Source organism: Nuphar pumila, chromosome 15 (assembly GCF_984573655.1).
Source record: "Nuphar pumila chromosome 15, dmNupPumi1.hap1.1, whole genome shotgun sequence".
NCBI lineage: Eukaryota > Viridiplantae > Streptophyta > Magnoliopsida > Nymphaeales > Nymphaeaceae > Nuphar > Nuphar pumila.
The window spans coordinates 1,230,535-1,257,664 of record NC_143263.1 but is presented as its reverse complement, the minus strand read 5'-3'; the positions used below and the strand labels follow the sequence as shown (position 1 = coordinate 1,257,664).

At 37.9% G+C, this 27,130-nt stretch overlaps 2 protein-coding genes across 2 annotated transcripts in view; one reads left to right on the top strand and one right to left on the bottom strand.

Annotated features, from left to right (window-relative positions):
* Positions 1-5,347: 5,347 nt before the first annotated feature.
* On the top strand, positions 5,348-8,740 carry LOC149814059 (UDP-sulfoquinovose synthase, chloroplastic-like). Its single transcript, XM_089989135.1, has 3 exons — positions 5,348-5,362; positions 6,708-7,761; positions 8,140-8,740. Exons 2-3 carry the CDS (start codon positions 6,733-6,735, stop codon positions 8,551-8,553), a joined length of 1,443 nt encoding a protein of 480 aa, XP_089845261.1. The 5' UTR covers positions 5,348-5,362; positions 6,708-6,732; the 3' UTR covers positions 8,554-8,740.
* Positions 8,741-10,132: 1,392 nt separating this feature from the next.
* Positions 10,133-27,130, bottom strand: part of LOC149814058 (uncharacterized) — a 37,404-nt gene continuing 20,406 nt past the window's right edge. The window contains exons 3-7 of the mRNA XM_089989134.1: positions 12,405-12,462; positions 10,803-10,874; positions 10,638-10,733; positions 10,461-10,550; positions 10,133-10,380 (exon numbers count right to left, since the gene is read on the bottom strand). Of these exons, the coding sequence (XP_089845260.1) occupies positions 10,324-10,380; positions 10,461-10,550; positions 10,638-10,733; positions 10,803-10,874; positions 12,405-12,462 (373 nt within the window). The 3' untranslated portion in view covers positions 10,133-10,323. The remainder of the gene's footprint in view (positions 10,381-10,460; positions 10,551-10,637; positions 10,734-10,802; positions 10,875-12,404; positions 12,463-27,130) is intronic.

Here is a 27,130-nt window from a genome sequence, read left to right as displayed (position 1 = left end):
TCTAACATTTATGTAAGATAACCTCATCTGAGTGTTTGAAGACTTTGACACTGCAAATAGAATGATGAAAGAAGTCAGAAAGAAGTATGATATGACTTAAGAAACCCACATTTAACTTCTTCTGAAGCAATACAACTCATGCAGAATGAAAGAGTCAGACAATGTGGTCGATCATGTGAATCGAATGATGGTAATGGCTAAGGACTTAGCCATAGCTGAAAATGATATTCTCGAGCGCATGCAAATATCTACCATACTAAACAATCTTCCTCCAACTTGGAAGATGGTGTCAATTGCCATGAGATTAAATCAAAAAAGTCTTACTCTAACTGAGCTCCCTCTGCAATTAACCCTTGATCAAGAGCACACGTCAAAAGACAAGAAGGGAGAGGTTATAAATACCCAAGAATCCTTTTCGACAACCTCTCACAAGTTCAAGCCTAAAGGCACATTCTTCAAGAAATTTAAGAATAAATTCAACAAAATGTGTCTAGTGCAAACCAAAAACTCCAAGACTACAACCAGGGGAGCATGTTTCTCTTGTAAAAAAGTTGTGCATTGCAAGAATAATTATTTAAATAGAACAAGAAAGAGAATCCAGGAAATAAAGTAAATGAAAAACGAGAAATAGTATGCATTGTGTCTTAATCATTGATCGCAGATAGTGATCTTCCATGGTGGTAGATTGATTCAAGGGCGACATGACATGTGTCTATGACAAAGGAAGGACTTGTGAAGATAAAGGAGTTGAAGCCTGGATATCATAAGGTGTATATGAAAAATAACACCTATAGTGATGTGGTCAGGATAGAGATCTACATACTTCAAGTAGAAGGGACCAGTCTTCTACTAACAAATGTACTTTATGTACCTTGCATAAGAAGAAATCTTTTAACAATGAGAGATTTTGTTAAAAAGGGCTTCAAAATGCGCTTCTAAGGTGACAAGGTCACTATTGAAAAAGATGAAAAAATGAAGCTTAGGGGGTCGCTATGATGTTGACCATGGTCTCTTCTATCTAAATGTAACTCCTTTTACAAATAATACAATGAATATTTCTAGTTATATTGATTGTACATTTAATGTCGATGCATATTTATGACATTTAAGGTTATGGCAAATAAATGTCAATAAAATGAAAAGAATAATTTGCATGAGATTGTTGCCTTCTCTTAAAAATATAGAATTTAAAAAATGTGAACCATGCATATCAGGTAAAATGACTAGAAAACCTTATCTTAAGGGAAGTAGGTCATGTGACTTAATAGTTTTGGTACACAGATATTTGTGGACCTTTAACAGTAGAAATACATGAAAGAAAATAATATTTCATCACATTTATAGATGACTACTCAAGATATAGATATATATACCTAATCTCTAAGAAATCTGAAACTCTAGAAAAGTTTAAGGCATATAAACATGAAGTTGAAAGATTACTAGGAAGAAAAATCCAAGTTATTAGATCTGGTAGAGGAGGTGAATATAACTCTAATGAGTTTAAGACCTTCTGCATGATAATAATATAACTTTTTATACAACTATACCTTATACACCATAATAGAATGATGTAGCAGAACAAAGGAATAGAACCTTAATAGATATGACAAGGTCTAGATTGACACATGCAAATCTTTTTAAAAAAATTTAAGAAAAAACAATTTGCACTGCCATGTATATCCTAAATAAGGTTCCTTCTAAGGTTGTAGAGCTCACACCCCATGAATTATAGACTAGTAGGAAGTCAGACCTGAGTCATTTGCGAAAGTGGGGGTCATATGCTCATGTGTTGATTTGTAGTTAAATGAGAGACAAGTTAGATAACAAAACTATCAAATGCATCTTCATGGTATACCTAAAAGGATCGAAGGGATATCGTCTATATAATCCTTAAAAGGGATTTATAGAGAGTAGAGAGGTAGAATTCTTGAAAAGTCAAGAAAGCAATTTTGATCCTTAAGATGATTGTGTCTTTCTTGATATTATAAATGATCCTGGGGTACCAAATCAAGAGTTAGAGCATAACCATTCAGTTATGAATAATGAGCAAAATTCATAACCAGTAATTGAATAAAAAAGAATAAGAACTCCTTCATCCTATCTAAATGATTAGTATACATTTCTGAGTAAGGAATTATGTTATTCTATGAATTTGGATGAAACTCTTGACAACTTGAGTTTTGAAGATGCAATTGCTTTTAATGAGTCTGAACTATGGAAGGAAGCAATGAAAGATGAGTTGAACTCCATTGAAAAAAATAAAGTTTAAAAACCAGCCACTTTGCCTAATGGATATAGGGAAATTGGTAGTAAGTGGGTTCTCAAGAAAAAACTCAAAGTAGATAAATCTATTGATAGATTCAAAGCAAGATTAGTAGCAAAAGACTATTCTCAAAAAGAAGGGATTGATTATGAAAAAACTCATAACTGGCATCTATTCGTATTATTTTGGCATTGGTAGCTTATTTTGATTTTGACCTATATCAAATAAATGTAAAAATGACCTTCTTAAATGGTTAACTAAATGAAATTATTTTCATGCAGCAACTAGAAGGTTTTGAAATTGAAGGTCAAGAGGATAAAAAGTTAAATAAATCCTTATATAGACTTAAGTAGTGGTATTTGACTTTTCATAATGCTATAACCAAACTAGGTTATGAGGCAAATAGTCTAGACCACTGTGTATATGCCAAGAATAGTGAAAGTAAGTTTATTGTGTTATCCCTCTATGTTGATAATATATTAATTGCAAGAAATGACATAGATATAATAAATATAACTAAATCATGATTAAGTTCTTAATTTGAAATGAAGGATATGGGTGAAGCTTCATTTATCCTTAGAATTAAGATTTAGAGAGATACAAAATCAAGATTGCTATGTCTAAGTCAAGAAAAATATCTTGATCATATTCTAAAGAAATTTAGAATGGAAAATACCAAGGCAAAGGGTACTCCTGTAGTAAAAGGCCAAAAGCTAAGTAAGAATTATTATCCAAAAAAATGGACAAGAAAAGTTGTATGTTCCCTATGCTCAGACAATTAGAAGCTTGATGTATGCAATACATTGCACTAGACCTGATTTAAGTTTTGTTGTAAGTTTAGTGAGTAGATATCAAAGTAATCCTGGGCTCTCTCACTGGGAAGCAGTGAAGAGAATTTTTTGATATTTAAAGGAAACTAAGGAACTCAAGCTATGCTATCAGTCAGATACTTTAAAGCTTGTAGGCTACTTAGATGCTGACTTTGCTGGTGATAGAGATGAAACAAAGTCCACATCTGATTATGTATTTATGTTAAGAGGTGGGGCAATTTGTGTGATACTATATACTCAGGAAGCTGAGTATATTGTATTTAACATGACAGCCATGTTTGGTGTATAGATAAATCATTTCCTAAATGAGTTAAAATTAGATATTCTAAAAGATCCAGTTCAACTTTATTGTGACAATAAAGCTGTTATAAGATTAATACAAATAGAAGTTGATAGCTCTAAAAGTATGCATATTGAAGTTAAATATCAATATATTCATGATATGCTTATGAAAAATGAAATAACAGTGGACTATATTCTTTCAAGTGCCATGGTAACAAATCCGCTAACCAAGGCAGTCAGTGAAGTTGTTTTCACTAGACATGTGAGTCAAATGAGACTCAAATATGTCTAAGTGGTGAGTGAGTAAAAATAGTCTACAACTTAGACGGCACCCGCTTACGCCTCCAACTAAAAATTCTTCAAGATAAAATCTATTAAGAGCAAGATTAAGGGCATTATCTCACTCTAATTACTATCTTAAACTATCTAAAACTCATCTTAATGAGTTAGAATATGATTAGGAACTTTACATTTAATAATAACCTAAGAATTCTAATACTATAACAAAATTCAAGATGCAAAGAGAAAAGAAGAGGGTTGAAGATACCAATTGAGACAAAACACTAAAGAAACTTGAAATGAAAGAAGTTACAACAATATTGAGGTCAACCCGCCTTCTCTAACTAGTGTGACAAATATCATGAGATTTATTCAAAACTCATGGAAATATTTATCATGTTTTAAACACAATATTTATGTTTTTATTGGCTATTTATTATTAAAAATTTATGCATTTTTATGCTTAAATATTTTTATTTGTTTTTTATAAAAAATATTTTGCCAAAAATGCAAGTTTTTCAAAAACAATCTATTTCTCGCAAGTTTTTTGTCATTGATAAATTGACATTTTTAACCTTTGTCACTATGTCTCTAAGCCCTAAACTAAAACAAAATAGAAATGGCATTCAACTTTTACCACTACAACAATATTACAAAGATGACAAGAAGATCCTTATGAATAAGAAGATATACATGAGGGGGCAGCACTTGAAAAAGTAATACTCTATTTTACATAACTCAAAAGTGTCAACCCTATCATATACCCCATCTTGGGATCTGTAAAAAATAAACAGCTATAAAAATGCTAAATTTTTTAATTGAAATTATCATATTTATTGTCCAAACAATGCAATCCAATGGTTGATTCTCATCAAATTAACCATGTTGAATCCAATCTATGGGGGTCAGATTTGATGAAAAACAACTTAATCAATGAAATGCAACAGCCTTGAGGATGGAAAGTTTTTTCGGCAAAACTTCTTTTGTTTTTTTTTAGGGTAAGTTTGGTTTTGTGAGGAACATATGACTCCAATTTGATTTGGAGCCATTGAATCAGAATCACAAGGGACTTCTTCTGACTCTAATTCTTATGCAAATGAGAAAATAACTCTCATGTCACACGTGCGGCAGCACTATCCTGTGCAAGTTCCTGCACGTGTGCACCTAAGAGCATGTAGGAATCGCCTAGTTTGATACCCTTTTATATTCCCACTTCCCAGCTACAAAAAGAATATCCTGAGCATTATTTCGCTTTATATTGAGTAAAAAAAATTACGCACAGAAAATGGCATCACCTTTCAGGGGGGGTTCAGAAAAAGTAGAGCGACTTATAAGGTTATTTAGAAGTCGTAATACCCAATAAGGGGCCCATGTGATATTTCTCACGCTAAACATAAACATACAACCAAACCGGATAACCAAAAATTATAAAGAAAAAAAGTAGAAAAATCGCTCTTCGTTTTCACGCCATTGCCGACCTTCCTTCCTCTCACTTTCTAGAGAGAGAGAGGGAGTTCTTTGCATTTCCCACGTCTTCTTAATTCCGTCGGAGTTGTGACTTTTTCCCCCACCTTATCCAAACGGTGTAGAGAAAAGTAAGCACATCCCATTCTCGCTCATCTTGCCCTTCTGCAACTCCTTAGCTTCAATTTTTGTTCCGTTTTCACAGTTTCAACAGTTCCGGGTTTTACTTTTATTGGGTTTGCTGGTTCATGGTTTTTCCTTCTTTTCTTACCTTTTCTGTACGTGCTTTTAGTCTTTCCAGAATGGTGTTTTCGCGTTGATGGCTTATTTGTTTTGGACGTTTGGTTCTCTTCTTTTTCTCCATTTGGTTCATGCTTTTTTTATTTGATTTCTGTTGGTTTCGTGAGAATTTCGTGGTTCGGAAAAATTTTCTTTGCGGTTATCTCTCTGATGATTTCTGTATCCGCTTTCTCCTTTTCTAATGTACTTGGTTGGGCCTTTTCGAAATTCTGGTGAATAATGCAAGAACGTGGTGATGCTGTTAGTTTGGTAAAGATGGTATTTGTTGATCCATTCATTTCGAGCCTTTTCCTTTCCTCTGTATGATTTTCTTTAATCTCCATAGGAACGTGGATTCCCCGCTTCTTCTGGTACTGGAAACCCAATGAGAAGCTAACCGTGTTTTTGTTTTCTAGCAAAACAGAGTGTTACTCATGATAGTGGTTCAGTTAATTTTCAGTCTATTATTTCACATGTCCACTGCTATGTATGTCATATATATATATATATTTATACGATATTTAATGGAGTTACCAATTCGTATATATTCGAGCGGAAAATTGTGAGTATCCATGTTTTATTCGCCATTATGTGGCATACATGTCATGTATATCATAAGTTTTTTGAGGATAGAATGCTAAATTGATCTTAACTTCGTACATTGTGTGCACCATTTTTCTCTTGCTACAGTAAATCAAACATTTTTCCTGTTCCTTTATTTGATCCAATTTGTTTTCTTGTCGGTTCTTATGTTTGATGAAATTCAAGTCTTGACTAACATTTAAATCTTGTATTACCAAACCACTGGCTCTGTTTGGGATCTGGCGTTTGAAGCAGGGACGGGATTTCCGATTTCCCCGCCTCGGCGCTGCTGCTTGTTTTCCTGTAGTTGGGAGTTGAGGGGAGATCAGAGCGGAATTGGGCTGCTCCGCTCGTTGTTTTTGGCGGAGTTCAAAAACATCCTTCCGAGGATGTTGTTGTGAACTCCGCTCCCATCTCCCTCTCAACTCCGGCTCCCAAACGCAGCCTTAATGATTTACCTTTCGGTTATAGTGGCATACTGGCACTAAATTTTAGTGGATAACTCTATCATGTAATTGGGTAACACTAGCATGGCCTTTATATCTGAGTAATTTTCTGAAACACTGAAGATCTCCACCATCAAAGGTTTCTTTCTTATTTATCTCTTTGTTGTTTTTTACTGTAATTATGCTTCTTGTTGTGCTGCTATGACATTATTTTTGTTTTTGCTTCTGTCATCAATTTTTTAAGCTTTCTGAATCAAGTAGGGAAAAATGTTTGCTTTTCAGGTATTGCGGCTCTATCTTGCTTAGAATGGCTCACTTACTGCCTACCTCTTGTACCATAAAGACTCCACTTAGCAACAAATCTTTTAGGAATTTGCATTATGCTTCCCTCTCATTCCCAGGTTCTCAATGCCTATCAAAGAACTTCATAAGACAGAGTAGAAGAAATCCAGTAATCCTCTGGAAGTCTACCGTATCTGCAACTTTGACTCCTGTAAAAGAATCCGAACCCCAAAATAAACCTCCCCAATTCTCTGAGAACACTTCTAGACGGCCCAAGCATGCCATGGTCATTGGGGGTGATGGTTATTGTGGTTGGGCTACTGCCCTCCACCTCTCCAACAAAGGTTATGAAGTTGCTATTGTCGACAATCTTGTGCGTCGCCTTTTTGACCACCAACTTGGTATCTCATCCCTCACACCCATTTCCTCCATCCAGGACCGCCTACATCGCTGGAAGCAGTTAACTGGGAAAACCATCTCTCTTTTTGTGGGCGACATATGTGACTTTGAATTTCTGTCTGAAGCCTTGAAGGCCTTCGAGCCAGATGCTGTGGTCCACTTTGGTGAGCAACGTTCAGCACCCTATTCTATGATTGACCGAGGGCGGGCAGTTTACACACAACATAACAATGTAATAGGGACACTTAATGTGCTCTTTGCGATCAAGGAATATGCACCTGAATGTCATTTGGTGAAGTTGGGAACAATGGGGGAGTATGGTACACCCAATATTGACATAGAGGAAGGATACATCACAATCACTCACAATGGGAGAACCGATACTTTGCCATTTCCGAAGCAGGCAAGCTCATTTTACCATCTCAGTAAGGTGCATGACTCAAATAATATAGCCTTTACGTGCAAGGCTTGGGGATTGAGAGCAACAGATCTCAATCAAGGTGTCGTATATGGCGTTAGGACAGAGGAGACTGCAATGCATGAAGAGTTGGTTAACAGGTTTGATTATGATGCAGTGTTTGGGACAGCCTTAAACAGGTTCTGTGTGCAGGCTGCAGTTGGGCATCCTCTTACTGTGTATGGCAAAGGCGGTCAGGTAAGACTTGGGGCCGTGGACTATTTGAAATGATGTCTTTGATACACTGAGAATGTCGAATGGGTTGTTCACCCATGCTTATAGATTGTGTAGCTCTCAGTGGCCAACTCTACCTGTAATGCCTCATGTTGGTCATGAATCCAATATTTCCTATGAGTCAGTCATCTTGATGGTTATTCATGTGGTCTGACAACCTTGATTGAGTCCCATGAGTTGGTGCCATGGATGACCATTGACGTTGATCCTAGCTAGATCAAACCCTGGTCCTGGTTGAAGTCCAGATCAAGTTGGCCATTTTTATAGTTCATTTTTACTGTGATCCTTGTTCATATATCTGTTTATCCATTGACTGTTACTGATGGTTTTCGTGTGTTATAGACCAGGGGATACCTTGACATCAGGGACACGGTACAGTGTGTTGAACTTGCTGTTGCTAACCCAGCAAAACCCGGCGAATTCCGTGTCTTCAACCAATTCACCGAGCAGTTCTCTGTCAATGAACTAGCAAGGGTTGTCACGAAAGCTGGGGGGAAGCTCGGCCTAAAGGTGCAAACCATCTCTGTCCCAAATCCGCGAGTTGAGGCTGAGGAACACTACTACAATGCCAAACACACAAAACTGATCGAATTGGGGCTTCAACCTCACCTTCTCTCCGATTCCCTTCTTGACTCTTTGCTCAATTTTGCCATGAAGTTCAGTGACAGAGTAGACAGAAAGCAGATCATGCCTACTGTCTCGTGGAAGAAGATTGGTGTAAAACCCAGAACTGTGGTCGCTGAAGCATCTCAGTGACCTAGTAAATTGATGCTCCACTGACACGGTGAAATAAGAGTCGTCAATAGTGAAAAGTTGACATATATAACTCTTTGTGTATGTATGATATTGGTCTGATTTTATGGTAATGAGAGCTGTTTTTGTTGATCAGCACAAATGGTGATTTGCATCTTTCCTCTTGGAGAAATGAAATTTATGATTTTCACCCTTTGTAGTCATTTACTTCTGCCTTGTACAGTTGCGCCAATAACATCGAGAAACTTTTTTGGATACTCTAAAAAAAACAGGTTTAGCATAGTTTGTTTTCTCCCGAGGCAGTTTCACTTTACTATCAGCTCAGTCAAGACTATAATTTCTTGGTTGTGCACGGCCTACCTGAGGATTAGACAAAAATAAAATAAAAAAAGTTTTTAACGGTTGGTTTATCCGAGCTAGTTTGATACCTTCTTAGTTCTTTTTTTTTTGTGGCTTCCAAAATAGCTTTTTTAGTTTTGATCTCATAGATCGTTGCCCGAGTATTTGGTTGGTATCACCTGAATTCTTCTTACTGTGAACATGATTCAAATACCCACAAGCGAACTACCTACCATACTTAGCTAAATTGATGGACCGAGTCCAGCTACTTGATATGTTTGTTATCTACCGGGAGCTGGGTAGTTCCATTAAAAATTTCTTCTAAACATTGATTGGTGAAATAGACCCAAGATCTCAAATTATCTTGACAGCTAGATTATATGATATTCATTTTGACAACTCTTTTTTGTCATATACTTTATGATAGTAAATTCACTTCCGTGTCCTATATCTAAATTATTTTTCATGGTTAGATTGATCGCTCTTGCCTTGTCAATCATATTCATGAGAACTCCCGACAAACTAGACCGAGTATGAGTCGACCCACTTGAGCCATTCTCCAATCTTCATATCTGATACAACAAAGAGAAGGGCTTCATTTTATTTAAACATGAAGACTGGTCCTAAGCAATAACCCAATCAAGGACGGAATATGACCTCCTCCCTTCTAATTTTTAGATTTCACCCCTCATGTCTATTTGATCTGGCCATTTCTCCTAGCAACCATCCCCTAGGGAAACCTTAAGATTTTTTTTTTTTTTAGTTTTCTCCCAGTTTCTAACTAATCATGGGCATTGTCCGAACAATGTGTTCCATATGATTGAAATAGGTGCGATTAGATCTTGTCAGAAATCCTTTAATTTTATCTTGATAGCCAAAAGTGCCCAGCTTACAATGGTAACAGCTCTGTTCACCGTGTTGTTGCGTCCATCTCTGCAAAAATCCAGCTAGACCCGAAATTGATAAACTTTTCATTAGTCCTAATCGCCCCCAGATACATAGAGAGAGAGAGAGAGAGAGATATCCGGATGAGTCTGCCAGCATTTGGGACACATCTTTTGGAGTGCATGTCTAATATTATACGATCATTCAACATTTCAGTCAGTCCAGGACAAAGGATGTTAAACTTATACAGCACACAGGCCTAATGGCAGCCGCTAGCTTGTACTATTTGGGTCTTAATTACCGTTTAGGCCCAATGTCTTGAAATGCCTATTGTCAAAGTGAAAAAGGACTTTGAAAGTGGGACAATCATGTGAACATTCAAATATCTTAAAAATGGTACTCCACAAAAACTGTGGATATGTAATTGACATACTGCACACCACACAAAACAGTGGACATGTACTTGATATATTGTACCTGCCAATCATCCCAATAATGAGATATAGATGCGTTCACCACAGGCCTAGATGCCATACAAAAACATGTTCATCAGGTTTCTTCCTGTTCTCTTAGCTTGAGATTCCCGTTGGCAAAGTCCAGGAAACCCTGTCAAACAAAGCAACCGTGCTCAGGTGAATGATCACACGGAGAGAGAGAGAGAGAGAGAGAGAGAGAGAGAGAGAGACCTGGAGGATGGCAACGGCAGCAAATTTGTCAACAATTGTTTTATATTGCATGGGGTGCAAGTTGAGGGGCCTCACCAATGCTTCTACACACTACAAGAGAAGAACTCTAAAGTCAGCAATGTGCACCATAGTGGTGGCCCTTTTCCCTTTTTCATTAACTGCAAAGTCCATGCCCACCTTTGAAGTAAACCTTTCATCCCAATATGTGTAACTCAAACCCTCAACTTGTCCAGTTCTGCGGAGAGAATCCACAAACAGCTTTACTTGCGCTGCCTGCTCATAACCCGAACATGTTGAACTTAGAAGAAACAGCTACACCTGTAAACCAGAGAAGAAATTTACCTGCGGATTGTCACCACCCATGAAGTCATAAGGGCAACCTACAACTAACCCCGCCAAAGAAAAATCTGTGACCTGCACAGACATGCTAATAGAATGGATTAAATGTTTGAAATTTCTCTTGGCTATTTAGCCAATCATTGAAAATCTGATCAACCTTGTCAAGAAGCATATCCACTCGATATCACCATCTACCTTAAGGGATTCAATGCAAAAACAGATTCTTTTACAATATTGATGACAAATAGGCAATTGTTCAGAACAATGTTGTTAGATTTGTATCGGCCAACAAAATTTTTGGGCCAACAATTCAGGTGAACCAGCTGATTCCAATTCACCTCTGAGTCGAACTGAATTGACCACCTTTTAATCAGCAGTTGACATGTATCACAAAAATATTAAAATAGTATTAAAAATATTAAAAACTATTTTAAGCAGTTTTATGATTGATTAAAAAAATGAATCAGATCATTTCTCTGGCCAGATCACAAAGGGTCAACACAGACATGCACATAAAATTCATGCAGGTGTATATACCAAAGATGGAAGTCAATAAGGTTACACTTCATGAAACAAAAAGAGAAACATACAAGAAGAGGCACTGGAAAAGATGAAATCAATCTTGTACCAAATGGTCAGACTGGGGATAGCTCCCTGAGATCCCTAAAACCTTTAAGTTACTATGAAGTAACTTTTCCATCCTAACATCAAATTTAAGCATAATGACTTGACGATAAGGCATTGCAAGACAATATGTAGTCATGTCTTCGTGGTTTTGCAAAAGAAAAACATATAAATATGTTTTTATTTCATAATAAAAATGAACTCTTTGACAAGATTCCATAGCATTCTTCATGTTTAGCTGGATGAAGCTACAAGTGAAAAAGAAAGACGGAGTATACTGGATGATTAGAGTTGATATATCACTTTAATCAATGAATCTTGGTTCAAAAAAGATATTGCATATCAAGCAAAAAAAATAAATAAATAAATATGTAATTTGAGGTTGTGCACTTCTGATTAAGACGGGCTCATAGTGTTGTATTTTAAGTTCAATTCAGAAAGAAAGTCTTAAGTCAGAATTAATAAGATGAGTTTTAGAGTTTAGATGTGGCAAGCATCAGCGCAAGGTGTTGGATAGAAAGATCACTTAAGCATGTGGATATGCATGCCTAGGAAGAAAATCTACCAATTACAGGTTGGAATATATATAACAGAAACACATAAGAAAATCAGATATGGATTAGATGAACAGAAAGGAGAATGTCCTAATGGCATGGCATGTTGGCATGCACTTCTGATTTGTATGCAACTCAACTAAGTGAAACATGCAGATAATATGGATTACATATAAAAACACCCTGGTCACGATGAAACATGGTCATGAAGGTATCGACAAAATGAGAAATTCAGAGGAAAGTTCTTAAACTACGTTTCATATTTACAGCACTATCCGGAGTCCAGACATTGAATTCATTATAAGATTATGAGATGAACTTTTATATCCTAATTGTCTCAAGATATAAAATACGCAGATAACTTTGGCTAACATTAGCAGTCATGCTTTTAGCGGGTAGAAAGAACATCTAAGAAAGAACAACTTACCAAAGTTTCAAAATCTTTGGCCATCAATTGGATGTTTGACTTCTTTCGCACTAATACACTGTAAAGTTGATAATGAACTATGTATATAAACTGATATATAGTGGATTTTGAGAAAATACTCATGAAATCAGCACAGATTCAAGAATAAGAGAATCAGTAGATATAGAAAAAGAAGGGTTAAACCAACTTATAACAATCAAAGGTCATCGTTCCAACATTTACATTTCATGGTGTTTATAAGATAGCAGGCAAAGCAGGCCTCATAACGTCACTTTATCTTATCCAAAGGGACTCCTTTTCTATTCCCATCAGAGACTATCTCCCAGCTTGCCTATCCAAAAGAGGAAAAAGAAAAGAAGAAGAATTGGTGCTTCATATTCAAATTACGATTGAACAGTTTGTATATATTTGCACTTTCCACATGGCATCAACTACTCAGATAATGTTCCCAAAACATGCAAAACATATGCCGGATTCCTGCATAATTCAACATTGGAAGGATTTCACTCAATAGAGCAGTCAAGAAAGATGAAGAAAGAAGTGATAAGGTCTCCAGTTTTCTGTAAGTTCTTTCTTCCAATAACTGGTCTACGTGAATTCATTAAGTATATTCTTTAGTACTAGTTTTGCATTTTAAAAATATATCAGTAGATTCATTCACTATCATTGAGCATTTGGTTATTTATTCCGAGTATTCAATTAACTAATCCAATTTCGAAGGGATGAGTGGAATAATTATTTTTCGTCTGTTGCATACAGGGGCAGAGCCAAGAATGTAAACTAGGTTGGGCACAATTGCACAAATGTGCAGCAATGTTCGTAGCAAATAAATAAATAAATAGCATGTGTGTGCGTGTGTGTATAACTGAATGCAAATCTGGTAAAGAGAGAAGCATCAGATTAATAATCTGATACAGATTCAATCTGAGGCACATCCGAATCCAAATATATGCAGAAAATTTATCTGGTTAGCTATCTTACGCTAACCGGATCCAGATCAAGTACTATCCTTTTTTTCATATGAATCTGAAATTTGAATGTGAATTTGAATCTGATTAGGTAAGATTCAATAAAGGCTACATGAACTGAATCTTGAAAAGAAGTAATGTTTTATCTTTTGGGTCTAAACCCAGGATCCAGATCCAATCTGGGTTTACTGTTCACGCTATTTCATTAATGGCTAGTCTGTAATTTAGTCATGTTGTAAAAGGGTATTTTAGTACCCTAATTATTGTATTCAGCAAATATAATGAAACAGCCTGGTGCGCCTATTCCTGTGTGAGGAATTAGGCTTTCTAGAGCAGTTGATTCTCTCCCTCTCCCATTCTTTCTCTCTCTTGGTGTGATTGAATATTGGACTCTATGATTTCTAACATGGTATCAGAGCCAAAGATCCAGTCTTGGAGATCGTGACTTCTTCATGGACATTCAACTCGAAATTTTTGTCACTCCTTAAAGTATTTTTATTTTCTTTCTTTTCCTCACTATTTTTTTTCGATCTTTACTTCTTCCTTTTATTCTTATACTGTTTGCCAAGATCAAATCTCCATTTTCATTCTTCTTTTGATTCTAAATCAGACCTTGATAAGGCTATCTCCAAATCTCGGGCCTGTGCACGTTTTCCCTCTTTTCGTTGTTTCCTCTAGGTTTTGGTCATGTTATTTGCTTAAAAGTGTGATTTCATCTAACCCTAATTTTCTTTCTTGACAAAATCTTTCTTCAGCACATTTCTCCTTTTTCTTCTTCTATTTTCCTGATCCAGACGTGATTCTAAAAAAAAAAAGGGGGGGGGACGTTAGATCTTTGTTTATCTCATCATAATTCATAAATCGCAATATCTCTTTTGAAGTGACGTGCTTAATATTTGTTGAATATCGTTCAGATCAGATTTTACAACAAAGTCAGCTTTACTGCCTCTGATTTACAAATCAAAATATAAGAAAAAAAGGCAACAGATTTTGTTCTTGTTCTGAATCTGTTTTGATCTGAATTTGTTCTGAATTCAATAGATTTGTCTACAACTAAGATTTCTGTTTCTTTCTTTGTTTTCATCCATTCTTGATTTTTTGATTCCTTATTCTCCTTGGAATATAGATTCATTCCTGGCCTTTCCTCAAGTTTTCTTAGTCAACTTGTGTCCGAAAAGTTGAACTCTAACTTCTTAACCTGGAAGAGACAAATCATTCCGTTCATAAGAAGTCAGGATCTTTCTGGACGTCTGGATGGCTCTATTCCAGTTCCTCCAGAATTCACAAGAAAACAAGAATGTTAAGAGAGAATCTTTTGTTACGTATGTTAGAAATCCAGAATATGTAACCTGGATGAAGCGGGACCAGGCATTGGTTGCCTACATTACTTATACGTTATCACAAGAGGTGCTCGTGGCTATTCCATATGATTGTTCGGCTATGCAGTTATGGAACAGACTAGTTCAGACATATTCACAGGTTTCTCAGGACAGGATAATGTTTTTAAAGAAGGAATTTCAAATGTTGAAAAAGGATTCCATGACCATCATGGAATACCTGAATAAAATGAAAAATATTACAGATCAACTAGCCATCGTGGGTTGTGCAGTCAGTGATAAAGATATGGTGCAGCAAACCCTGAGTGGGTTGGGGCCCAATTATCACATGATTGTTACTTCCTTGTTGTGTCTACCAGAGTTACCTACATTTGAAGATCTGTGTGCCAAGCTTTTTCAATATGAGATGACATTGAAAGATTTCTCTGAAAAAACTCATGTTCATGCTGGAGCATAAGATGTACTAGCCACAGGAGTTGCTTATGGGCGAGGATGTGGAAGTTGTGATTTTCGAGGAAAAGGAGGTCAAGGAAGGAATGGACAAGGAAATCGTGGTATATTACCTACTCCTAACATACCTCCTAATTTACAGAGGCAAAGAACCATTCTCGCATGTTTTCTATGCAACAAAAGGAGACATATCAAGGCTAACTGCTGGTTTAATCCTCAAAAGAGAGGAAAATCACTATCGACAGAGGCAAGGAAAGGGACAGATAATCCAAAGACTAATGGAGAAGTAAAGGAGTTGTTATCTGCCTTAGCTGAATTGAACCTAAAACAGAATGATCAGGGTACTTGGTATGTTGATTCCGGGGCAGCAACTCATGTTACTGGTGATGTTGGTAAGCTCCTAACTCTTGTTCCTTATGTTGGTAGAAATAATATTGTCATTGGGGATGGATCTCATCACTCTATTTCTCATATTGGAAACTTTGTTATTCCTATGTCAAAATCTTCTGTCAGCCTCTCGAATGTCATTCATGCTCCAAATATCAAGAAAAACATTGTTTGTGTTTCTAAGCTTGTTGATGATATTAATGCTTCAGTTGAGTTTACACCTTTTTTTTTGTGTCAAGGACCTTCGCACAAGAGAAACGTTCGCTGAAGGAAAACAACAGGGCAATATGTACGTCTTCCAAGAGGATCCTTCTACTCGTGTTCGCCCCGTTGATCCCACCTTGAAGCTCAACTCATCGTCCTCATCAGTGCCCTCTAAGAGTGTCTTTAGTGTTTCTTAATGTATTGAGCCAAATTTTTGGCATGGTCGTCTAGGTCATTAAAGCAGTCGTTTCATTGAAAAGTTTGTCTCAAATAGTTTCATTCTCAAGTCAAGTTTAAGATTAAGTGTCAATGACAAAAAATGTTTTAGTTGTCTTTTGTGTAAGAGTCATGTTCTGCCTTTTCATTTTATTAATAAAAGAGCTTTAAAACCTTTTGAAATTATTTGTTCTAATGTCTGGGGTCCAATTCCAGTTTCCTCTATGTCTAAGATTAGATATTATCTTATATTTATTGACAGTTATTCTCGTTATATATAGATCTTCTTTATGAAATGCAAATATGATACTTTCAAGTTGTTTAAGAACTTTCATTCTCTTGTTAAGAATTATTTTTCTGAAAATATCCTATGTTTCCAATGTGACGGAGGGGTGAGTTCTCTTCAAACGACTTTATTAATTTTCTCCGAACTAATGGAATAAGTAGGCAAGTGTCTTGCCCTCATACACCTCGACAGAATGGGATTGCTGAACGAAAGCATCGCCATATTGTCGAGAGTGCAATAAGCATGATGCATGATAGTAATCTTTCGGTTACTTTCTGGGCAGAAGTCTTCCATTCAGCAGTTCATGTGATAAACCGATTGCCCATTGCTATTTTGGAAGACGAATCACCATATTTTTCTTTATATGGAGTCCATCCAAACTATCATGATTTGCATGAATTTGGTTGTGTATGTTATGTTCATGTTGACAGTTCAATGCGGCATAAGTTTCAGGACAAGGCTTTGAAGTACAGATTTGTGGGATATGCAGATGATTATAAAGGATACAGGTATTACGATCCTGTGAGTAAGTGCATCAAAATATCCAGAAATGTTGTTTTTGATGAACTAAACTTCAATCATCATGCTAACACTTCTTTTGGAGTTGAGGTTTATCAGCCCTGGTTAAATTCTGAACTCTTTTCAAGTACTGATAATGTTTTTTCTTTAGAATGTATTCAAAGGAATGAGGAAACTATGTTTGATGCTAAATAGACTAATCAAGGGAGTATGATATCTGAACCACCCTTGGCACCTGAAAGGTACAAAGGCACCGTTTATTCTCGGCAAGAAAAGGTACTTCCTACTTCTAACCAGGAAATGAATTCTCCTTTTGTTCCTACTCTAACCCTTGATGTCAAAAGATCTACCCCCTCTCGACATCCAATTGAAAGGTGGGTCAGTTATGAGAATTTCTCGATGGACTTCCAACTCTTTTTAACTTCTTTGGGTAAGGAAGATGAACCCAAAACCTTCTATCAAGATGCAAACTCCAAAAGAAGGATCGAAGCCATGAATGAGGAAATGGAAGCACTTCATGAATGTGGTACTTAGGATATTGTTTTCAAACTACATGATAGAAATGTAGTTGGATCTAAGTGGGTGTATAAAATAAAGTACAAACCAGATAACACTATTGAACGATACAAAGCGAGACTTGTTGCCAAGGGGTTCACACAGGAGCAAGGACAAGACTACGATGAAACCTTCAGTCCGGTCGTGAGGATGGGCACCATCAAAATTATATTATCATTAGCTATCAGTGAATGCTTAATCAACTTGATGTCAATAATGCATTCCTACATGAAAATATGAAGGAGGAAGTGCACATGGAGCAGCCCACTGGGTATGCAACAGGAGACTCTAAGGAATACGTGTGCAGGTTAAAAAGGGCTATATATGGTTTGAAACAGGTGTCACGCTCTTGGTTTGACAGTTTCTCCTTTGAAGTACAAGAATATGGTTTTGGTCGGTCTCTTCTCGACCACTCTCTGTTTATTTTTCAATGTCAATATGTAGTTACCCGGTTATTGATATATGTAGATGACATTATCATTACAAGTAACTCTAATGATCACATTAAGCAGGTCAAAGGATTCTTGAATCATAGATTTAAGATAAAGTGTTTATGCACCTCAAGTAGGTTTAGATGATTCTATTAAGCATCAATTTTGGAAAGATTTAGACGGAGTAGTACAAGGGATATCTCATAGAGATAAGATTTTCATCGGCGGTGACCTTAATGGACATGTAGGCATTAGTAGGGATGGATTTGAGAGTATCCATGGAGGCTATGTTATAGGAGAAAGAAACGAAAGTGGAGAAAGGATTTTAGATTTTGGTTTGTCCTATGATATGATCTTAGCCAACACTTGGTTTAGGAAGAGAGAGTCTCACCTAGGAACATTTAAAAGTGGGGTTAATACGAGCCAGATAGATTTTTCCTACTTAAAAAAAGAGAGTGGGGTTGTTACATCGATTGTAAGGTTATACCAGGAGAAAGTGTAGCTACACAACATAGAGTCTTAATTTTAGATCTTAGAATTAGAAAATGCCGCAAAAAGGATAGACATAAGATAGATCCTAGAATTAAGTGGTGGGCACTGAAAGAAGCTAAACAAGGAATGTTTATAGAGCAGGTAGTTAAAGAAGTTGATTGGTGTCTCGAGGAGGATTCAGAATCAATGTGGAATAAGATAGCGGGTTGCATGAGAAAGGTGACTAAGGAGGTATTGGGTGAGTCTAAAGGTGGTGCACTGCTAGGTAAGGATACATCATGGTGGAACGAGGATGTAAAATTAGCTATTAAGGTTAAAAGAGAGTGTTATAGAAATCTAAGTAAAAGTCATGATAATGAAAATTTGGAAAAGTATATGATAGCAAAGAAGGAAGCTAAGAAAGTAGTTCGAAACGCGAGAGATAAGGTATATAAGGAGGTTTATGACAAGTTGGATACCAAAGAGGGAGAGAAAGATATTTATAAGCTTGCAAAGATGAGAAATAGAAAATCGAGGGATTTGGGTATGATTAGATGCATCAAAGATGAAACTCAAAGGGTTTTAGTCAAAGATGAGGAGATTAAGGAGAGATGGAAAGATTATTTTGATAAGCTTTTTAATGGAAGTCATGAACAGGATCTTGAAGACTTCTCCATTCCTTCTCATGAGATGAATCGTGACTTCATGCGCAAGATTCAAAAGAAAGAAATTGCAGAGGCTTTAAAGAAAATGAAATCAAGAAAGTCAGTTGAACTAGATGGTATACCTACCGAGGCTTGGAAATGCTTGGGTGAGAATGGTTTAGAATGGTTGACAAATCTTTTTAACAAGATTTGGCAGACAAATAAGATGCCTAAGGAGTGGAGGAAGAGTACTTTGGTGCCTCTATATAAGAATAAGGATGACATACAAGATTCCACAAACTATCGTGGTATAAAACTCATGAGTCATACTATGAAACTTTAGGAGAGGGTGATTGAGCATAGGTTGAAAAAGGTTGTCATGATATCGAAGAATCAATTTGGTTTTATGCCTGGAAGATCAACTATGGAAGCTATACATCTTCTTAGACAAATTATTGAGAGATATAGAGAGAGGAACAAAGATTTGCATATGATTTTTATTGATTTAGAGAAGGCATACGATAGAGTACCTAAAGATGTTCTCTGGTAGACAATGATGAAGAAAGGTGTTTCTCTCAAGTACATTAGTATAATTAAAGATATGTACGAAGGAGTGGTAACCAATGTACGAAGGAGTGGTAACCAATGTCTGCACTTGTGGAAGGGTGACAAACAATTTTCCTATAACAGTTGGGTTACATCAAGGATCTACATTAAGCCCTTTCCTATTTGCTATAGTGATAAATGAGCACACGAAATCAATTCAAGAAAATGTGTCGTGGTGTATGTTGTTTGTTGATGATATTGTTTTGATTGATGAGTCTAGAGCTTGGGCTAATGCTAAGTTAGAATTATGGAGACAGACATTGGAAGCAAGAGGTTTTACGTTGAGTAAGAGTAAGACAGAATATATGGAATGTCGATTTAGTAAGCAATGCAGTAGTGATGAGAGTGTAGTGAAGCTTGGCGAGCAAGAAATATCGGTGGATGATTGTTTCAAATATTTGGGATCTATCATTCGAAATGATGGAGAAATTGATGGAGATGTAAACCATAGGATAAAGGTTGGGTGGATGAAATAGAAAAGTGCAACTGGAGTGTTGTGCGATCGTAGAATGCCATTGCGGTTGAAGGGAAAGTTTTATAGGACGACAATTAGGCCTGCTTTATTATATGGTACGAAATGCTGGGCTGCCAAGAGACATCATATTCAAAAAATGAGTGTAGTTGAGATGCGTATGCTTCGATGGATGTGTGGAAATACAATAAAAGATAAGATTCGAAACGAGGAGATACGTAAGAAGGTAGGCGTTGCATCCATTGAAAATAAGATGAGAGAAAATCAAGGTTGTTAAATGCGATGAGGCGAAACGAGGCGTTGAACATGTTATGAAGCGAGGCGTAAGCCTCGAGGCGTTGGAGCGTAAGCTTCATGATCAAAATAATAAAATAAGCTTCAAGACCACTGTCCTCTCACACATACCATCAAACACTTGGCGTGTGTGGCGTCAATAGCTATGCGTGCTCGATTGGCGATCTATAAGGTCATTTGGCAAGAAGATTAAGTTGGCAATATTTTTTTGTTAAGTCCAGCTTTTTCAAACTTATCAACTTCCAACAATAACATATTAATCAGAGTCTCATTTCTACGCATCACTTCATTCATGACTAATTGGCTGTCCTTTATGGGGTTTCTCATCATCCAGATTACTTATGGCTTTGATGCAGTCCTCTGATCAGAGTCCCAACAGAGAATCAGTTTGAATTATCTATTCCCTGTCTGATGGTTCAATGAAAACATTGAGATGATAAGAAACATTACACCAACATGCAGGGTGGCCTTCTATTGTAGGACACGAACTGTTAAGGTTGTATCTAGATAACTCATGCAAGCCTCAAGAAAGATGATTACAAGTACAAGCAGAGCATGTGAGGAGAAAAGAAAAACAATATACAAGGAGAAAAGTGTTCTATAACAGAAAGATGGCATTCACAATAATTGATACTTGCGGACACCCATCCAATACTACAACAGATCCATGATATTGCATGGTTCTGAAGCAAATTGTCAATGCAACAAGGTGTATAATTTCAAAATACAGTTAAAATCATTCAAACAACAAAGGTTATGGCAGAATTCTTAAAATATGGTTTGTTGCCAATAAAAAAGGTCACACCAATTTCACAATCACAGTACTACTACAAAGTGTAAAGAAAACAGCTGAAAAATTAACCTGAACTCAATGGATTGCTGGCTGTAAGAACAGATGCAATACATAAATCAGCTAGCTCGTGAATTTCCTCCATGTTATGCTATTTCATCTTATTTGTACATCAGCAAGTGTATATCCCAAAAATATTTGCTTTAATAGGAAAATATGGATGATGCACGGATAATTTGAATGTTACAAAAAGCACAAAGTGGTAAACGCCTCAGTACCATGAGCGTGCACTTCGCCTCTAACGCGTACGCTTCAGGTACTGAGGCGTACGCCTCTCACAATACTAGAGAAAATCGTTTACAGTGGTTTGGACATATTCGGCGAAGGCCTAATGATGCTCCAGTTAGAAGGATGGACAAATGAAAAAATATATTAGTCAAAAGAGGTTGAGGTAGGCCTAAGAAGACTTGGATGGAGATGATAGGAAAGGATATGAATGCTTTGAACCTCACCGAGGACATGGCATTGGATAGAAATGATTGGAGGCGAAGGATTCATGTGGAGGACCCAGAATGATTTTCTTTTTTGGTTCATATCGCCGACCCCAATTGTTTTGGGATGAAGGCGTAGTTGTTGTTGTTGTACCCTTTTCGAGTAAAAAGAAATAAGTAAATATATATATATACTAGATTACATAATTTAACACCCCCCCTCAAACTTAGGGCATGATGACCGAAAGTTTGCCAAGGATAAAGTTGAATCGTGCTGCACATAAAGCTTTGGTGAAGAAATCTACCAACTGATATTCTGAAGTAACATAAGATAGATCAATGATTCCTTTTAGATAAGCTTCACGAACATAATGGCAGTCCATTTCAATGTGCTTAGTCCGCTCGTGGAAAGTATGATTTTTGACAATATAAATTGCACTCTTGTTATCACAACATAGTTTAGTGGGCCCTTCAATAGTGATCCACATATCTTCAAGCAGTTGATGGATCCATACAATTTTCATGATAGTAGTTGTCATGGCACGATATTCAGCTTCAATCGAAGATAGAGAAACTTTTTATTGCTTTTTACATCTTCACGAGATCAGTGAATCACCTAAGAACACACAAAAACCAGTGGTGGAGTGACAGTTATTTGGGTTACCTCCCCAATCAGAGTCAGAATAAGCAATTAATTTTAAATCAGAAAAAGATGACAGAAAAACTCTCTTATTTAGAGTACCCTTTAGGTATCTTACAACCCGTAAGACGGCACTCATGTGAACAGAAGTTGGTGCATGCTGAAACTGACTTGCCGTATAAACTGCATGTGAGATATCTGGTCCGGTAATACTCAGGTACATCAACGATCCTACAAGTTGTCTGTAGGGAGTAAGATCGGAGATGAGAACATCATCATTAATCTTCATTTTATTTCCTATTATAGCAGAAGTTTCACAAACCTTATCATCTGTAATACCTGACCTGTCAATAATCTCATATGCAAGCTTAGTTTGAGACAAAAAATACCCTCTATGAGAGTATGCTACTTCAATACCCAAAAAATAAGTTAGAAATCTCAAGTCAGACATTTTAAACATATCATTTAAAATTGATTTTATGCTTTTAATCCCTTTAGAATCGCTTCCGGTTATAAGCATGTCATCCACATATAGAAGTAAAATAATAATCTCTGCATTGGATTTTCTAACAAACAGAGCAGTATCAGTAAAACAAGATGAAAAAACATTTTCTATCATTACAGAATTAAACATATCATATCAAGCCTTGGGGGCTTGTTTCAAACTATAAAGTGACTTTTCTATCATTAAACATTTTCTATCATTAAACAAAAGGCTATCGCTAGATCAAGTACTGAGACTGAGTATAGATCTATGGTTGTTGCATGGATCAGACATCTACTGATTGAAGTAGGAGAAAAGATCTCCCACACTATCTTGCTGTGTGACAACCAAAGTGCTATAAACATGTCATTCAATCCAGTACATCACAGTCATGCTAAGCACATTGAGATTGACCAACACTTTGTGAGACAGAAAGTTGAAGAAAAAGAGATTGAGTCGGAGTTCGTCAATATTGAAAGACAAGTTGCGGACCTATTTACGAAAGGGTTAACAAAGGATCATTTTTGGACGCTTAAAGGCAAGTTGTGCATGGTCCATAACCATGATCAACTTGAGGGAGGTGAAAAAGGTGAATAGTGTTTCGGGTCTGGATCTTGTACCAGACCCGAATTCACTCATGCATTAGCCCAGACCCGAGTTCATTCCTGTATAAGTGTATAAGCCTGTTTTTTTTATTTTTTGTATCCGGGTTCGGATATTACACCAGACCCACCCCGACCCACTGTGTACACTTAAGTGTATTAATACAAGCATTAGGTCACGATTTCTGTAATGAAGAAATCGTGACAGCCGCAGTCGACCTTTGGATTCCTCTCTCTCTCTCTCTCTCTCTCTCTCTCTCTCTCTTTGTTTTCTCTCTCTCAATGCAGGTACAGATGAAAATCTAACAGCATCCACCTCTGGAGTGTCGCCATGCTCAGTGACATGCCTTCCTTTTTCTAACCGCCAGGCAGGGTCCTCCACTCTGGGACACGACTCTCCCTCCTTCACGCCCGTGCACCCCAGTGTAGGGATACACACGAGCCAAGCCTGGGCTGTTCGAACTTGGCTTGATTCAAAATCACTTTGTCCAAGCTCGACCCGAGCTCGGAGCTGAGCTTATAAGGTGTTGTCTGAACTCGGCTCGATTCTAAGCTCGAAACGAGCTTAAACAAGATTTATTAAAAAAAATTTGCAGAGGAGAGATTTGATCCCCTGACTTCCTTCACGTTAACCAAGGGACTTACCATTAAATCAAAACATGTCTTTTGATTATTATTATTATTATTACTAAAAAAAGTCCATACATACTAAAAAATTTCAGCAAAAAAAGGCATAAAAGGCGGGATTCGAACCCAACACGTTCTTAATAAAGACTAGCGCTCTACCCATTACAGTAACAATGCAGTTCTGATTTTTTTGCAAAAATACTATATATATATATATGGGGTTTGCAATGAACCGAACCTGTCGAGCCTTATCGAGCTCATGTCATTCAAGCTCGTCCGAGATTCATACACTGATTCAAGCTCAACTCATTTACGAAGCAAACGAGCTCGAGCTAAGCTTTAACTGAGCTGAGCTCGTGCCAGCTCAATTCGATGTGCATCCCTACCCTAACGTGTCCACCCAGCCGGACACGCCACCCTGTTGAAACTGTTATTGTTGTCGCGTCCTCCATGTTGTTGCATCATACCTATTAGCTGCTTGTTCCACACATGGCCTTAACCAAGCAAGTGCAATCTCTTCCTGAGCCTTGAACCATGTTCCACAAGCCAAAACCGCAAGACCGACCCCTCTAGGAATCAGGTCCTGACATTTGGTATCAGAGCACCATTCTCGGGAACCCCGTCGTTCAGCCAACAACATTAGGCAATGCAACAACAATGGCTCACACCCTTCTTGAATCGGTTCAAGTTCCTATTATCACGTTGATTGAAATGCCGAGGAATATGAAATTCGTTCGAGCGATAGAGAAGCTTAATGAGTTCGTCGACAATCTTAAGAGAAACATTGATCATCTCGAGATCATGAAGGGTTTGACAAAATAGAACAAGTGCTACAGGAGATCCTGCATCCTGTGACTAATCTGATGGAATAGGGAGACGCCACTGGCGAGAACCCACCTAACATTTTTTTGTCAATCGGACCTGGCTGGCTTTCGCTCGCACGGACGATGAGAAGCAAAGAATCCAACCAGACCCTTTGTGTCAACCGCACCCGACCACTGACTAAGCCCCTGCTCTCCTTGGGTCGTTCATCCGCTCGATTCGGTTGCCTATTGCCACTACCGAAGTAGGGAAAATTGGCCTTCTTCGACTGCTCGTCGTAATCGCTCTCCCCTCTAGGTCCTTACTGCCTCTGCCACCAGACCCCTTTCTTCCCCTCTCCCTCTCGACCCCATCGCCCGACCCTATAGGGGACCCCTCTATGTTGTCAAATGACCCGCGTTGCAGTGAAACGAGCCAGAGAGAGCCTCTGGAGGTCTTCTCCTACCTGGTCATCTCTCCCTCTCATCTCTGAGCTCATCCCTTGGCCTCGACCTCCTCCACAGCGAGGTCATCTCCATGGCCATCGAGGGGTCATCACCAACGTCGGTCGTAGCGTCGATCGTGCCGATGAATGTGGCATCCTACTTGCACCTCTTGGCCAGTCTAGGGCTCCGTCCGCGGAGTCGGCCGCCCCGCCACTGGTATGAAACAGCTACAGATCTCTCACACGCCGATCACCTACCGCAACACATTGCATCCGAATGTCGAAATCCTTGATCAGCCAGCCTCACCCTTTCCCCAGCCTCCCCTGCCACAGTGTGAAACGAGGCCCGACATGCCTGCGTCTATGCGTGAGTTGGGTTGGGCATGCCCCTTGCATTGCAGTTGTGCATCCGTTGACTAGATCCAGCCAACCAGTGGCCCCCTTGCCTGCCAGAGGTGACGATGGCGAAGGCAATGAGATGGCATTGCGGCCTGCCTCCACCATCGTTCCCAACTTAAGAGGGAGGCCCCTTGATGCCTTAACTAGTCGACTGGTCATGGATCCGGAATTCAGTTTTGCCACCCTTGGCTCCAAACCAACTCCAACCATGGTCGGACCCCAGCCAGATTGGCCCATTTTCTGCCCCAAACCCATCAAATTTGACCCACAAATGATCCACCATTCAAGTAAAATGGATCCTTACCCAATCCAGTCGGATCATATCCAAAACCATTACCCTACCTATTTAGACTCAAAGTCAATCCATGGTCCAAAATTAACCCCATCCAGTCCATATCCAAACCAAGATCAAACCCAGACTTTTTATGTCCCAAGATCCAGTCTCATCAGGGCAAGTAGGAAAACCATGCGCCTAGTGCTTGACCCTGGAGGTAACAAGAATCGGTGGCAGCAACAATTTTCAAAGAGCTCTCGCCTTGAGGGCAAAGCAAGTTTGAGAGGGATGGTTTGTTACAAACCCTTTGTTAGAATGCTATGATCTCCAGGTTCACCTGTGCAAGAAAAGTGAAAACATGATAATGAAAAGAGGTTGCAGAAAAACAACACGTTAAAGTGTGCTCATTGTATTAGGGTATGAGTATTTAACTAATACATACTTTTAGGGTACAAAAATACCCTTTAATAACAGATAGAATTACAACACTATGTTTGGATCTGGATCCGATCCAGTACAAAGGTCTGGTCTAGTCACTTTTTTTCAGCCTCCCTCAAGTTGTGCATGGTCTTGAACCATGAACAACTTGTTTTTCAAAAACCAGAATTTGTCCTTTGTGAGCCCTTTGGTGAAAATATCCGCAACTTGCTCATCGGTTCGCACAAACATAGGCTCAATCTCCTTTTCTTCAACCTTTTTCCTGACGAAATGTTGATCTATCTCAATATGCTTGGCTCGACTGTGATAGATGGGATTAAAAGACATATTAATGGCACTTTGATTATCACACAGCAGAAGTGATCGAGCAATCGGTTCTCCCATCTCTGTTAGGAGATGTCTTATCCATGTAGCCTCAGCAGTGGCAGCAGCCATCGATCTATATTCAACCTCTATACTCGACCTAGCAACCGCATTTTGCTTTCTACTGCTCCAAGACACCATGTTTGACCCAATGAAACTACAATACCCAGATACTGACCGTCGTTCATCTGGGTCACCCGCCCAATCAGCATCAGCATAAATAATGATTTCATGGCCATTTTGATTTGATTCACTTTTCCAGTACACCAGGCCATCACCAACTGTACCTTTTAGATATCGTAGTACTCGCTTAACTGCCTCTATGTGCAGTGTATGAGGTTCATGCATAAACTGAGATACCTGATTAACCGAATACACGATATCAGGTCTAGTAAAAGTTAGATATTGCAGCATGTCAACTATGTTGTGATACTTAGTGGGATCCTCATATAAATCTCCTTCTTTAGAACTCAGTTTCTGATGGATGATACTGAGAGTTGCTAATGGCTTACAATCTTTCATGCCTGCCCTA

Excerpts from the sequence above, each read along its gene's own strand:
- LOC149814059 (XM_089989135.1), top strand. The coding sequence starts at position 6,733 with ATGGCTCACTTACTGCCTACCTCTTGTACCATAAAGACTCCACTTAGC. Across the intron at positions 7,762-8,139 it reads TGTATGGCAAAGGCGGTCAG|ACCAGGGGATACCTTGACAT; the intron begins GTAAGACTTGGG and ends CGTGTGTTATAG.